Below are 15,341 nucleotides of genomic sequence, written 5' to 3' on the forward strand. Positions count from 1 at the left end.
TATATTTCAGAAAAATATTTTTCGGAAACTTATTGAAAAAAAATTTCGACTCATAATTTCTTGAAAAAGTAGCTTTTAGTAGCATTTTACTTAAAAAAGTAGCCAAAAAGTAGCCTTTCATTAAAAAAGTAGTAAATAGTAGAGGAGTGAGAAGCCTGATACTTTTCGTGCAGGTAGGACAAAAAATTATGTTCGCAACATGGGCGCAAAGGTGATTCCGACTTTGGCGAGATTTCGGGACCACGGGGACACTTCATCTCGCCATCGTCGCAATCACCTATTTTGCGCCCTTGATACGATAATAACTATTTAGTTGAGAAATTTTTTGGTTTTTCTCCGATGGGCAAAAAACTAAAGAATTGAGTGTACACCTATTGCAATAATTCACATAATTCAGGGTAATTCATAGTAATTCTGAATAATTCAGATAATTCTCAATAATTCAATACAAGTGTACACCATAATTCACGAGTTGTTCACCCCTCGTTGTGCTCATTTTATTTAAAACAAAAAATATTTTTTCCTGTTGTTTATTTCACAATTTTTAACCGAGACAATTTATGTTTAAAGAAAGGGGCAGGGTCGTTTAGAGTCGACTTGGTAAATTTTAATTCTGTCAAGAGATTTACAGAAAAGTATAATATGCTGTATTCTTGAACATTTCTTTAATAAAGTAATAGATATTGAGAACGTCCCAAAAGTATGGAATTCCCCCGCCATTACCATGTTGCTGTTAAAAGAAACATTTGAATTACTTAAAGAACTTATCAACATCAAGTGCACATTCAGAACATTTGACTGAAGGAAGATTTGAAATAATTGAAAGAAATGAATAATTATTTTTATAGTATTTTTTTTCGATCATTTTTTCCAATGTTTAACGCCCATACCAAGTTATTTATAAGTTTTATTTACATTTTGCATGCATTCGGATACAATTGTTTATGTAAATACATTTTTAAAAATGATGACTCGTGAATCATTTAACTGCGCTCATTTTTAGCAATTGATAAATAATTTTTGATTAGCACCAATCAAAAGTAAAGTAGTTAAACTTTCCAATTCATTTATTATATAAAGTTGTTTTCTGATTGAATTTGAATTGTATACATAATAGGCATGCGAGAAATAATATAATATGCACAATGCACGTCAAAGTAGATGGACACTCGCGCTCCTGATGATTTAGTAACAATGATGATAAGGTAATTAATTTCAAGTTTACAAACGTCGATATTGTAAGGATAGGAATTATCTGAGATTGAACACAATCGGAAATTTGATTTTACTTAACCTAAAATGCCCCATATTTATGCACTTTATACTATAGTTTACTCTGATAATATTGTACAGAGAAAGAAGTACAAAGCGCAGTTTTTTAAAATCATAAATATTTTCTTCTTTTGTTCGTCTCACTCAATATGTTATTAATAATACTGAACATCGGATTATGAGTAACTGTGCAAAATTAGTTGTATTTAAATGCTTATATAAACAGGTAAATATAAATATTTTTAAAAAATTTCTTAAAAAAGTTATATAAAATTTGTAGTATAACTAAAACTACAAGAACGATAAATGTAAGTAAAAAAATTAATTTAATTAATTTAACAGAACTACTAGTTTTAAACATTGAGTTCTAGGTTTAAAAAGAAATTAAAAGACTCCTAATGCAATTTTTAAAAACTAGACTTGATGACACAAACATTTACGCAATGTGTCAATTTGAAAAAGAAAAGTATATTTTACAATAACTACACTTGATCTAATTATGTACAATAATGAACTCAATGGGTAAATTTCTGAATATCTACGATTGTATGATGAAGAGTTAATGTGAAGCACTAAAATACATCTATTAATCAAGATTTGTACAAGAAAGTAAAGATTTAAAAGTAAACATTTATGCTTATTAGAGCCGCTGGAATGATCGGTGCACATACTTTAGCCTTCGATAATAAAGAAAATTCTGCGTGTCATGCTTCCATCTCTGTACAGTTTTTAATTTTAAATAACTACTTTACAAATAAACAGTATGGCACATGGCATTCCACACGTCACACTTTATTTTAATTTATAATGTTTAAAATTTCATTGTGCGAGTAGGAAACTGATCACGACATTAATATCATACCATTATCATTTTTACATTACCACATTCAAGAGCATGCTCTCAACAGTGATACATAAAGCTCTTACTGTCGTTATACATAACACTCGCGAATAGATAATAATAGTTAGCTGGGGGTTCGGACTAGACATGATGTAGTTGGAGGTGTAATAGCCTCGATGAATTTGATCAGGATTTCAAACTATTTGACTCGTCAATTCTTCTCTCTGTCCCTGTTGTGAGCAAATTCAAAAATTCCATTTCCAAAATTTGCCTCGCCTAAAATTCAATCATTCAAGACAATATTATTAGATTAAACCCTTATTCATGCAACATGTTATTTTTCTATAAAAACTTTAAAATGTACTTTTTCTTTTCCACATTATTCTCTTACATTAATTTCATTTTTACACTCTTTTCCAGGTTCTCTACTGTTATAAAGGATAATTTTAAATAACGTGAAATATTTCATTTTGTAAATGTCTTAGCAACAAAAATTTGATTTCATTAATTTTTTTTTATGAAAATTCAATTATTTTTAAAAAAAACATATATAATTAAAGTATTTTAAATACCTAATTTATTCAGAATTTTAAATAGAAATTTCTGAAACTTCAGCACTTAAAAAAACATTTTTCAATTTTTCTTTTTAAATTTAATTATGAAAATTGTAATTGCAATTCTTTCATAATTAAATTATTTGAAGTACAATTTAGAACTTTTAATACTACTTTTTAAACAAAAGAACATTGAAATAAATATTTAATTGTGACTCTTTGTAAAATTTTTAATTATTTATTATTTATTAATTATTTATTTATTTTTTTTTATTTTCAATTATTTACCAATTATTAAATTAAAAAAAGTTTCGAGTTTAAAATTTTTTAAATATTTAATGACATTCTTTAACACATTGTATTATTTTTAATAAAATTTCACACAATTTCAATTAAATTGATAATTTTTTAATGAAATTTTTTGAAAAATTCAAGAGTCTAAAAGCATTTGCGAATTAAAATTTCTTAGAAATCCAATTTTTTCAAAATTTTAAATAAACTTATTTAAAACTTAAGTAATATTTGAAATAAATATTTACATAATTATAATAAATTTCTTCACAGCCATTGAAACTTATTTCAATTTTCAAGAATTATTTTACAGAAATAAACCAGAATTTTTGTAGTAATTCTAGAATTTTGTTATTTTTCCCTTCACTTTTCATAAAATACTAACCTGCGTATTTTGAGTTGGAATTTGCAGAGTAAGAGCAAAACTAGTTGCATCAAAGCTCTCATCAAGTGCTACAAGAGCGCCATGAACTCCAGATTCTAAAAGGTTATTTCCATATTCCTAAAAGTAGAATCAAAATATTAGCTGAGATTCCCAATTTCTAAAAATTATTCTGTTTAAGAAAACAAATCGAATTTATGATTAAATTTGTATTTTTTATAAAAAATAAATATTTTCAAAAGTAATAACTCAAAAAAAAAAAAATTATATGTAAAAAAGAAAATTATTTATAAAACAAGCATTATCACCGTACCTTTAATCCTATAGATTGCACCCATCTTATCACACGATCATTGCTCCAAACAATAACGTCTATATTTTTACCTTCAGCACTACGTCTTCTTTCCTCTAACTGTTGTCTATCATAATTTAATCTCTTCAAACTGGAAATACCATATTGCAAACTTGTCCTACAAGAATTAAATTCACAAATTAATTTCCTTTACAACTCATTAAGTTTAAATTATTGGAATTATAAAGCTTAAACTGTCACCCTCTTAATTTTTGGATATTAAATTTTAAAGTTAAATACTTTTTGTAAAGCTAAAACTTGCACCCAGTTATCAGCAACTACTTATTTTTTTAAAATTTGATGTTAGTTATAAACAAAAAGTTAATTTTAAGATTAAATTTCCAAAATTAAGTGAGTGCTAGTTTCAACTTTATATTGAAATTATAAACGTGTTTCAATTAATTTTGGGGCAGGAGTTCAAAATCCAAAATGACGGATCCAATATGGCGGACTTTTTAAGAAAATTATCCAAATCACTTAAAACTTGTTACTCGGGGATTTTTAAGGTCGCTGAATCCGAATTTATTTTTCAAAGTGTTGCCAGCCGGGGTGACCACAATTTATTTGGACGAATCTTTTTATCGAATTGACTTCTTATTTATAATTTTTGTTTTTTATAAAAAAAAACTACTAAAATCTGTGTAAATTTACCGGCCATCTAAATAAAAGTTAATAAATATTTGAATTTATCACTTTGTAGTCTCAGTTAAAATATTATTTATGATGTCGATCACACAGTCGTCAAATCGATTTAAAAATAGAAGTATCAAGTTGATGACTTACCTATGAAAACTATCGACCATTCGAAGTTGTCCTCGAAGGTCTTTTTTAGTGAGGTGGTCTAACATTCTGGCATCTACAAGGCACTCCATGAAGGTTGACCGATATTGTGGTAAACCAAGACTCGGAAGCCAAACATTTCCAATCCACTCGTGATTCATGTCTCCAAAGGCTAATGTAGTGCGCGATGTCTTTGGTGCAGAAGGACTGGTCAGTGATACCATTTCTTGAATAGCCAGTCTCAATTTCAGTCGATGAAGAGGATTGCTGATGGTTCAAAGAAAGTCGTGGAATCATCATCACACAATATAAACATTCTTTTTATATTTCTTAATAAATGTTACTCACCTGATTCCAATTTCTCGCTGTATTTCAGTGTCGCTCAATGCACTCATTATTGCTCCACTCTTCACATTGGCTCGACAAGCGGCAACGTACCAAGCCGGCATTCCAACCCAAAGTTCTAGCCAAGCTACTATTGTTGGTCCATTCCACAAAGCAAAAGGAGTACCGGCTTTCATTGCTTCCGCTAGTAGTTCATGCCGAGAAGAGTCTAACATACTGAAAAATAACAAACAAATTTTTGTCTCAACATGAACATGATGTTTGGTCAAATTCCTTCACCTGTGAAAATTCTGATTTAATCACTGGCTGAAGAATCTTACTCCTGATTCTCGACGGTATTAGAGAGATATTAGTAATGCAATTTTAGATGTTTCTAAATGAACTGTGGTTAGACTTTAAAAATAATCTGAAAATTGATCAGGTTTGCCACAAAAATTTAATTTTGTTTTTCCCTTGACTTTTCCCTGATTTCTAGTCAAAATTTTGACTTTTTCCCTGACCCTGAAGAATATTCAAACCTTCTGAAATTCAATAACGTATGAGAATATTATTATAAAACATGAAGAAATCGATCACTCCGAGTCTTCGACTCGGAGCAATCAATTTCTTCATGTTTTATAATAAAAATTTAAGATGACAGAGTGATAAAACGATTATTTTATATCATAAGAATATTGTAACTATGAATTTAAATTCTCAAAGATTTTAATTTAAACCCTTTTCGAAATTCAATTATTTCTAAAAATTTATGCTATAGTGCTTTTAATAATATTCAATTATTATCTCAAATTTTAACTGAAATTCATTTTTTTAATCAATTTTTATTAGAAAATTTTTCGAGAATTCAATTATTTAAATAGAAAGATAAATAATTTATTAAATAATTGAATATTTCTTAAAATTGAATTTTTATGAAGAATTTTATCAAAATTTTTTTAATTAAATACAATTGAATTTCTCAGAATTTTTTAAAACTTTTTGAAAATAATTAAATTCCATCGAGAAATTTCATTGAAAAATTGAAAATAATTTAAATCTAACGAAGAAGTTTATTAATTTTTTTTTTTTTTAAATAATTGAATTCCTGTGAAAAATTTTATTTTAGAAAAGAATTGAATTCTTAGGAAGAATTTTATTAAAATTTCTTGAATAATTGAATTGCTTCGAAGAATTTTATTTTTTACGAAAATAATTGAATTGTTTCAAAGATTTTTACGAACATTTTTTGATAATAATTGTAGTCCTAGGAAGAGTGTTATATATTTTACGAATTAATTGTATTCTATGATCAATTTTATTATAATTTTTCAAATTTATAAAGCACTTTAACAAAATTTTTTAAAATAATTAAATTCTAGAAAAACTTTTTTTTTATGAAAATAATTGAATTGTATAGGAAAATTTTATTAAAATTGCAATTTTATTAACTAAATCTTGTAAAGAATTTTGTCAAAATTTTTTTTAATAATAGTATTTTTAAAAAAATTTTATTTAAATTTTTCGAAATAATTAAATTGGTGCGAAGAAATTTTTATTGAAATTTGGTTTAAATAATTGAATTTTTGGAAAATTTTATTAAAATAGTAAATATTTAAAATATTTAAAATGAGGAAAATTTTTGATAATAATTGAAATTTTGACGAGAATTTTTTGAAATTTTTTAATATAATTGAATTTAAGCAAAGAAGTTTATCACTTTTGAAAATAATTGAATTTCTGCAATCAGTTGTTCTTAAAATTCCTATTAAAAGTTTGTAATTTATTAAAAACTGATATTTTCTAAAATTTCAAATTGAAACCTTTGAAGTTCATCTATTTATGAAGATTGTAAACACAACTCTTTTGAAATCCAATTAATTTTGAAATTTTTAAGTAAAATTATTCATTAAATAATTTATAAGTAATAATTTTATGATAGTTCTTGAAGAATTAAGTTATTTAAAAAGAATTTATTGTCAGAAATAGAAAAAATTGAAGGTTTTGTATTAGAATTCTTGGTAATTTCATAGTTTATGAGGCAAAGAAAAAAGACACAAAAATTCAGAATTTTCTTATAAATTCTAAAAGTTTAATATTTTTCAGTACTTTTAATAAAAATCCCTGACTTTTCCCTGACTTCCCTGACTTTGTGGCAACCCTGTTGATGCTTTTTGGGTACCTTTTCTTTTTTCTACGGTCGAATTCAGTCTTGCCAGCCATTCCTCCTGGTAGTGCAATATTTTCGCCGTAATCAGAATCAGTAAATAAACTTAATCCTCCCATACCCGGAAGATCGCCCGGCATAATCGCATCTTTACCCTTTATCTGCAAAAAGAAATGGAAAATGTGCTAATTTCCGTAAATCCCTACAAAGCACAAAATATAGTAAAAAGTATAGAATGAACTAACCTTTTCTTTTTTACTGAAAAATCTTCCAAGACTACTCTTAATACCCTTCTTCTTTTGTGCTGCTGCAACAGTTGCTGCAGTTATTGGACTAAGTGTCATTGGCATATGCAAATACGAACTAGTGAATTGTCCAGCTGGAAGTCCACCACTTAAACTATTCTTGTATAAACTGTCCTGGCTACTGTGCCGCGATGACAAGGGAGAAGGAGTTGTCCCAGAGTTGAGAGCTCCATTGTTATGTTGACCATGCCTGCAAACGGAACAAATATTTATTAATATTTCTTCTGATTCGGTAACAAAAGAAAAGTCACATAGTTATTTAGATATACCTTCTCAATTCTTCTTGACTGTGAGCTAATGCTTGTACAACTCGCTCTAATCTCAGTGATCTGGCAGTTAACGGAGAGGCAATGTCGCTACTACTTCCAATACCTGCACCACCATCTCGTTCACTAACTGAATGTAACTCTTCTCCAGATAACTGCAACTAACGCGAATGCAATTATTTTTCACTTTAATTTATACGTATCTTTTTAAAGTTCAAGACTATGGAAAAAGGTGAAACTATTTATGAAGGAGTCTTTCTGAAAATGTGAGTGAAGGTACGGACTTGAACCATTGTCTCGGGGTGCTACTTGAGTCATTCTGATTTAGTATTTCGGTATTCTTCAACGGCCAAGTGTCAGACAAGGTTCTGATTTTTCAATGGTATGGTAGACGAAAAGATGATGATAAAGTTGATAAAGAAATGAGTGATAATATATTAGAAGAATCGAAATTTCAGATTGGAAAACAAAAATCTGTACCGAATTGAAGAAACTTTAACCCTTTAACGCTTCCAGAAAAAGAGGAGAAAATTTTTAAAAATCAAACATTTTCTTAGAGCTTTCTAGGTACGCTGATGACGAATTCGAGGTCAGTTTTTCAAAATTCAAAATGGTTGAATCCAATATGGCGAACAATTATTCTAAATCAGTTTTGCTCTATCACGTCAGGATTTTTCCTAACCTCAAAATACATGTCAGATTTTACGTGACAGACAAAATTCTATAAATATTGACGGATTTACCTCAATCTTGGTATTGAAGAATAAGTTTTCATACTTGAAAAGTTTCATTATAAATATTTTATTATAGAAAAAAAATGCTAAAAGTAAACTATTGCGTTTAGGTAATAAGACCTCTAATTGTTAAAGTTTTTTAAAGAAATTTAAGACCCTAAATGTGATACAAGGGTTAAGGCAGATTTTCAAAAATACAAAATGGTGGATCCAATATTGCTGTAGGATGTAGGTAATTGCAAAATAAAGGATATCTTGAAATTATATTAGCTATTGAGTTTGAAAATCTGACTTCAAAATTGTAATTAGTGAGCTCAAATACTCGTAGAAGCCAAATTTTTTAAAAAAATTAAACCCTATATTGGTTCTGACATTTTTTATTTTGAAAATGTGCATTTAAATTTGTAATCAGAGACTCCAAAAACCCCTTAATATCAAGTTTTATAAAAATTCAAGAATTTTTTAAAAATTCAACCGCTATATTGGATCCGCCATTTTGTATTTTTAAAATCTGCCTTTAAATTCGCAATCAGCTTTTCCCAAAAACCCCTAGATACTAAGATTGAGGTAAATCCGTCAATATTTATAGAATTTTATCTGTCACGTAAAATCCAACATGTATTTTTAGGTTAGGAAAAAATCCTGACCTAATAGAGTAAAATAGACTTCAGATTCGTTTTCAGCGACCCCAAAAATATATTATATATACCAGATTTGGTTAAAGGAACCTTTCATCGATTTTTTTTGTGGACCTGTCTGTGTAATAGTTATTAAGAATTTGTTCTTTCTTCACAATCATTCAATGAAAGAAAACTCTCCTTGTGGATAGGAGGCTGAGTTCGAGGAAATTACTCGGAATGAAAGGGTCATTTTGTGGAATCTTTTATTTCAAATTCCAGTGATTTCGCAATTCATTAATGTTGATGGTCTTTTTGATATAAATTCAATAAAGCAAACGTCATTTTGAAATGACGACCAGCACTATCTGGGTCTTCAGTTTGATGAAATTTTATTTCTTCGAAATTAAAGCGACTCATTGCAAAGTAGATTCAAAAAATGTTCTGAAAATCTTAAACAATAGATAAAAATTTCAAGATGAGAAAAAAGAAAAGAAGAAAACTTACATTTAAGAAACTTGTACACTAGAACCCGGTTAAAACACTCACGTTTAGTACATTTTTCCGCATGAGACTTGTTTTTTGCGAGGTCCCTTCCGAATCGTTTTAACCGGGTTCTACTGTACAAGAAATGGAACTAAATAAATAATATTAAAAACCCTTTAAATCACTTATATTATTTTCATGCAAGAAGTAAGTTCAATGTACCTGGCTAGCAGGAAGTGATTCAGAGAGTTGACCTGGACTCACCAAAGATGTGGCATAATGATGAAGATGTGCTGGCGACATTGAAGCTGGCGCCTGAAATTAAACAAATGCACATTTGTTAAGTTTAGTGCTTTTGAATGTAATTCCCATAGCCACCGAATTGTCATTTTTTGTCGATAACGGTTACTTGCGTAGACAGAGGGTTAACCAGAGTTAAATAAAGACAATTTTTGCCTCGTTTTGTTAGTTTGGACATGTTCCTTCTTTCAAAACTGAAGAAAACACAAACATTTTATTGAAAAATTGTTATTTTTAACAATAAATTTGGAAATTATAATACAACCACCTTTTTGATCAATTATATTACTCAATTAGTACAGGTATGCTTTTAAACACTCCATTTAAAAAAGAATGGACATTATTTATCCCCTATGAATTTTTTGAGAAATAACTGAAAGAAACTTTTCTTAACTATGAAGTTAATCATGTTTGGTTATAAAAAGTTTTGAACAAAGAGTTAAATGAAAAGCTTCTTTCAGTCATTAGAGATAAATTGAAGTCATTCAAAGATATCTTCTACATATCAAAATACTTCTACGTATTTTAGAGTCTTACCATCATATTTTATTTGTTTTTTTAAGACCCTGAAGTTAGCGTCGATGCTCAGAGTTTCAAAAGTTGAAAATATCACTAATTTCATTCACCTATGAAGGTGAATTATTTTTCAGGACATTTTTTAATCTTAAAATCTTGGAGAAAAATGGTTTTGCGAAAAAAACGATTTTCGATGCTCAGCGTCGACGCCAACTTCAGGGAGCTGTTTTTATAGTAAAAATAATTGTACTAAAAATTTAACAGTTTTTATTTTTTATATTAAAATGGATTGAGTAGATTTCGAGATAATTTGTACACCAGTTGTAAAAAAAGTATATTCGAAAACAATGCAAAAGAAAAAATGCAACATTTTCGTTAATTGCAATTTTCTAGTATACTTATATTGTCACTAAATTCATAAACTGCAATAATAAGATGCAGTTGATACCACTTTCGTACCCTCATCACCTGAGTAAAGAAAGAAGCAGAAATACCACGTAAAATTATTCGACCAATAGAGAAAGAAGAACAATGGAGGATTTGAATAAGAATTTGTCTTTCGACTGTAGATTTAAAGAAAGTCATTATCCGCCTATATGGATAATGTCTTTCTTTAAAATTACGGTAGTATTAACAGAAGGTGAAAAAGAAGTAGAAAATTAGGAAAGATAACACTGTAGTTTTCTTTTAGATTTTTAAAAAATCTTTATAAATTACAGTTTTTTTATTAAACCTACATAAAAATAAAAAAATTTTCCAGAGCGAAGTTTACAAATACAAATTGCTTTTTCAAGACCACACATTCCTATAAGATATCTGTAGGTTCTGGGTTTTCTTTAGAGACGATGTCCAATCAAGAGCATTACAAAGGAATTTAAAAAAATTAGTGTCATCAACCTATAGGAATTTAAATTTACGTGAAAAAATACACTAATATAAATACAGATGAGAAAGAAAGAAAGAGAAGACTAAGTGGAAATTTTGTGAAAAAGTTTTAAATAATAAAGATCTTAAAAACAAAAGACTAAATCACTTATCATGTAAGAGAACAAAGTTTTTAATACTTCATCAGTAAACATAAGAAATATCATCAATTTCAGGGGTGATCTTTTGATTTTAATAAAACTTGAAAAAGAAAATAATTTATTAAACCTATTAGTATACTAAGGGGTTGTTCATATACCACGTTGACATTTTTAGGGAGACCAGGGGGGGGATGGTAGTAAAAAAATCCATGATCGTCCACGATGGATATCCAAGGCCTGTAGTACAAAACTTTAGGATATTTTGAAATATCGTAAATATTTTTTATTAACCCTTTCAGTAGCAGTGGTCTATATATCGACCACGTTTTGAAATGGTTAAAAAAATTATAAAAAAACCCATCGCATTTGCTTAAAACTTAATACCTAGGGGTTTATGAATTTTAAAAACTAATACCAGATTCGTTATCGAAGACCTCAAAAACCCACAATAACAATTTTCAAGTGAATTCGATGAATTTTTAAAAAATCGTCCGCCATATTGGATCCACCATTTTGAATTTTACAAAACTAGCACCGGATTCGCAATTAGAGACCTTGAAAATCCCCATGTGACAAGCTTCAAGTTAATCCGAGTGATTTTTAATTTTTTGAAAGGAATTAATATAAATTTATTTTCATCATAAAATCAAATCCTTCTTTATAGTTATAAGTTTTCGTATTTTACCGAAAATATTAATTTCTCGCCAAAACATATTCACGTAGACAGTTATTAGAGATGGGGGGAGGGTTTGTCAAAAGTCCACGATGGGGAGTCAAAAAATGATAAAAAATTGTCTACGTGGTATATGAACGACCCCTGAAGTTAATAATATGAAAAGTGTGAAACTGAGAAAGTCAGCTGTGGAAAATGAAACAAGTGTAACTTTGTCAAGTTTCTTTAAACTAAGAAGATCATAATCAGATATTTCATACACATACTGACTTATTATTTTTTCGAATCGAATTGTCTTCTATTCCAATTTTTTTTTTTTTTGGAAAAACAAAAAGAAAACTTACAGACTTTCTGATGATCATGTGGGTTCTGACACGATACATATTAAGATGGTACACTTCATCACACGAGAATTTGAGAACTCCAGATCCAATTGTCCTAAGAAAATAAGGTTTAAAATTTCAAACGTTCAAAACAAACAAAACAGCATGACTTAAAATTGCGATTTTATATTTTAAAACAAAAAAACTTAAATGTGTTCAGGTATGTTTTATGATTTAAGTGACTTTTATCAATTGTCTAAGGTTTTCTGAAATAGAATATTCAGTTTTCCGACCATTTTCTCTTTCATTATCTACTGTTAATGAAATATATCATTTATTCTGGTTCTACTCTTGTGCAATGGAATCTCTGAAAGTGACAGTATCGGAGTCTTATGTGTCACATTCGGAAAACGAACTTGACACTCTTGTAAAAGTCAAGTAGTGAAGTTTCCCTAATATAGAAATATGTGAACACGATTTTCAAAATTTTGTATTTGAAAAAAATTAAAATTAAAAAATTGTTAGAAAACAAACGAAAACCCCAATTTCCTTATCTACCAGTTGCGCATCTGAAGTAGCGTCTACTTACGTGACTGTGTGACGCACTACATATTCATTCCATTTAAGATACATACATGTTCCAAATATCAAATATTTTTAAACGCTGCATAATTTTACAGAATTAAAAATTTTGAAGAAGGAGATAGGGAAAATAAATAAACCAAGAAGAATAGATTTTGTCTAACGCCTGCAGTGAAATTGAGCTAATGTACGCCAGGGAGTAACACTAATCAGGCCCGTATCAACATATTCTTTGGACCTCTTTCCAAAAAAAATTGTTTTTGCGGTGGTCAAGATTTCTTCTGACTTCTTCATTTAAAAACAAAAAATTTTCTGTTAGTGGTTGAATATAACTTGTGATTGAACGAAGGGTTTTTAAAGAAATTTTAATTTTAATTTTGTACAGTGTCTCAATGGTCCTAAAAATGGGAACTTTTGATAAAAAACACTGCAAAAAATTTAAAATATTTCAATCACGAGCTATATTCACTCACTAACAGAAAGGGAAAAACTACGTCAATCTTGTCCAAATTGGATTACCTAGAGTCGTAAAAATTATTTTCAAAATTTACAATTTAAAATAAAAGAATATTTTAATGCATATTTCTAGAGTATAAATAATCGATTTTTTAATTTAAAAATACTTATCATTTTATTCAGAGATAAACGTTTCTTTGGACGTTTAAACGAAAATAATAATAGAATTATCTTTAATTTTTTTTTTAAATTACGCTTTTCAAACTGGTGGAACAAATATCTCAAAAAATCTATTTAACTTTACATTCTCATGTAAATATTCATCATTAACTACAACGGCTATTATTAAGTATGTTAGAGTGGTCATTAAGTTATCAAGTTCCATTAGGAAGTCTAAAGTTTTTGTAGGTTGAAATAATTGGGGATTAATTACTTCGGAGTACTTAATCATTTATAGCACTTGATAAAGAATTCAAGTAAAAAATTTTATAAAAAGAAACTCATTTTGTTGAATTTTTATAAACTACTCTTACTATAAAAACAATATTATAAATATTAGATTGTTTTAGCGATGATAAAAAAAAATTCCAATTACTCTTTTGCGAAAAAGATGATAATTAAAAAATGAAAAGTGCAAGTACTCACAGTATGATATTTATGCAAGTAATCCCTGTTTGGACTGTGATGCGATTTTGGTGTAGAGCGGCCACTAAGCGGTGGAGAAGAACGTTCCAAACTTCTGCCTCTTGATAATAAATTCATGTGTTCGAGACTGCCAACTCTTGATTCTAGTTCTTCTGCCCTCGCTTCCGTGTTTTGTTTCTCTTCCTGCAAAAGAAATAATAAAATGTAATTATATATAGAAATCTTACAACAAAATCATTATGTAAAATAAAATTAAGACCACGGTAGGATAAAATGAAAACATGGCTCAAGACAATTTTGATTTTGTAAAATAAAAATATATCGTTACCTGTATAAGTCTTATTTCATTATTGATAGCATCTAGTTGTTCCTGTAGCATCATTGCCAGTTGCTGAGTGTCAGTGTGACCAGTCGAACTGAGTACATCAGCAGCTGAACTAAATATACTTTCATTGTCAACATCGCCCTCGGCATCGCTAGAGACGTCAAATGCCTGCTGAACATTGGCAAGAACATGAGCCTGCTGTAGTTTTTCCCACTCTTGTTCCGCCAAAGTTCTCGCCACATAACCCTTAAAAACAAGAAACTTATAGTGTTTTCAAAAAAAAAAAATTGAAATCATGTTTACAGAACTTGATATTTCAATACCTTTGATGACTCTTCGTCTACTGATCTTCTAACCGCTCTCCTTGGCAAAGAATGTGTTTCGAAACTGCCATGACTTGCGCTTCTTGAGAAAGCTACTGAATCCACTGCATTCGGTGAAAGACTTCTGGTCAGAGCGTCGGTTTGCTGAATATTAAAAGCAATTTCCTGTTGAAGCATTTGCCTCTTTATACTATCTATTTCAAGTCGAGCCTTTCCTAATTCCTTAACTAAATCTGCTTTTTCATTCTGCAAGTCTTCCGTTATTTTTCTCGTTCTTTCCAATTCTTGCTGAAGAGCATTCTTCTCCTCTAATGCATTCATTCTTTCTTTAAGATGTACTTGTAACCTTTCATTTGATTCTGCAAGAATATAAATAAAGTTCAAAATCAAATAGAATTTAGAAGCTCGAGTATTCATTGAAACTCCAAACTTATGCAGTCACTTTGAATTTTAGAAATCTGTCTTTAGATTCATAATCAGCGACCTCAGAAACCTTCGAGTAGCCATTTTTAGGAGCTTAGCTCAACCTTTTAAAATTACCGTCCGACATTTTGAATTTTGTAAAACTCACGTCGGGCTCGTATGGTCTAAGTCAGTCGGCTATTAATATTTTGGTAGTGTAGGTCCGCTCACGGATTATGATCCGGATTACTCAGTGGTGCTCACTTTAATTTTTCAATATGGTCTCTTATTATTTAAGTAATGTATTGTAATTGGTTACTTCGGTAAACCCTTAATTTTCATTGGTTTAAAAATTGTGAATTGTGGTAATTTATGAAATATCCTTCAGGTTCTAGATATATTT

At 28.9% G+C, this 15,341-nt stretch overlaps 1 protein-coding gene across 1 annotated transcript in view; it reads right to left on the reverse strand.

The window, feature by feature from the left end:
* Positions 1 to 889: 889 nt before the first annotated feature.
* Positions 890 to 15,341, reverse strand: part of LOC122505139 (liprin-alpha-1) — a 34,831-nt gene continuing 20,379 nt past the window's right edge. Inside the window, exons 11-22 of the mRNA XM_043616608.1 lie at positions 14,537 to 14,895; positions 14,217 to 14,459; positions 13,889 to 14,071; positions 9,591 to 9,683; positions 7,535 to 7,692; positions 7,206 to 7,455; positions 6,976 to 7,121; positions 4,821 to 5,033; positions 4,476 to 4,739; positions 3,654 to 3,810; positions 3,344 to 3,460; positions 890 to 2,389 (exon numbers count right to left, since the gene is read on the reverse strand). Of these exons, the coding sequence (XP_043472543.1) occupies positions 2,300 to 2,389; positions 3,344 to 3,460; positions 3,654 to 3,810; positions 4,476 to 4,739; positions 4,821 to 5,033; positions 6,976 to 7,121; positions 7,206 to 7,455; positions 7,535 to 7,692; positions 9,591 to 9,683; positions 13,889 to 14,071; positions 14,217 to 14,459; positions 14,537 to 14,895 (2,273 nt within the window). The 3' untranslated portion in view covers positions 890 to 2,299. The remainder of the gene's footprint in view (positions 2,390 to 3,343; positions 3,461 to 3,653; positions 3,811 to 4,475; positions 4,740 to 4,820; positions 5,034 to 6,975; positions 7,122 to 7,205; positions 7,456 to 7,534; positions 7,693 to 9,590; positions 9,684 to 13,888; positions 14,072 to 14,216; positions 14,460 to 14,536; positions 14,896 to 15,341) is intronic.

The sequence above is a fragment of the Leptopilina heterotoma genome, unplaced genomic scaffold, assembly GCF_015476425.1.
Source record: "Leptopilina heterotoma isolate Lh14 unplaced genomic scaffold, ASM1547642v1 Lhet_113, whole genome shotgun sequence".
NCBI classification, from domain to species: Eukaryota; Metazoa; Arthropoda; class Insecta; order Hymenoptera; family Figitidae; genus Leptopilina; species Leptopilina heterotoma.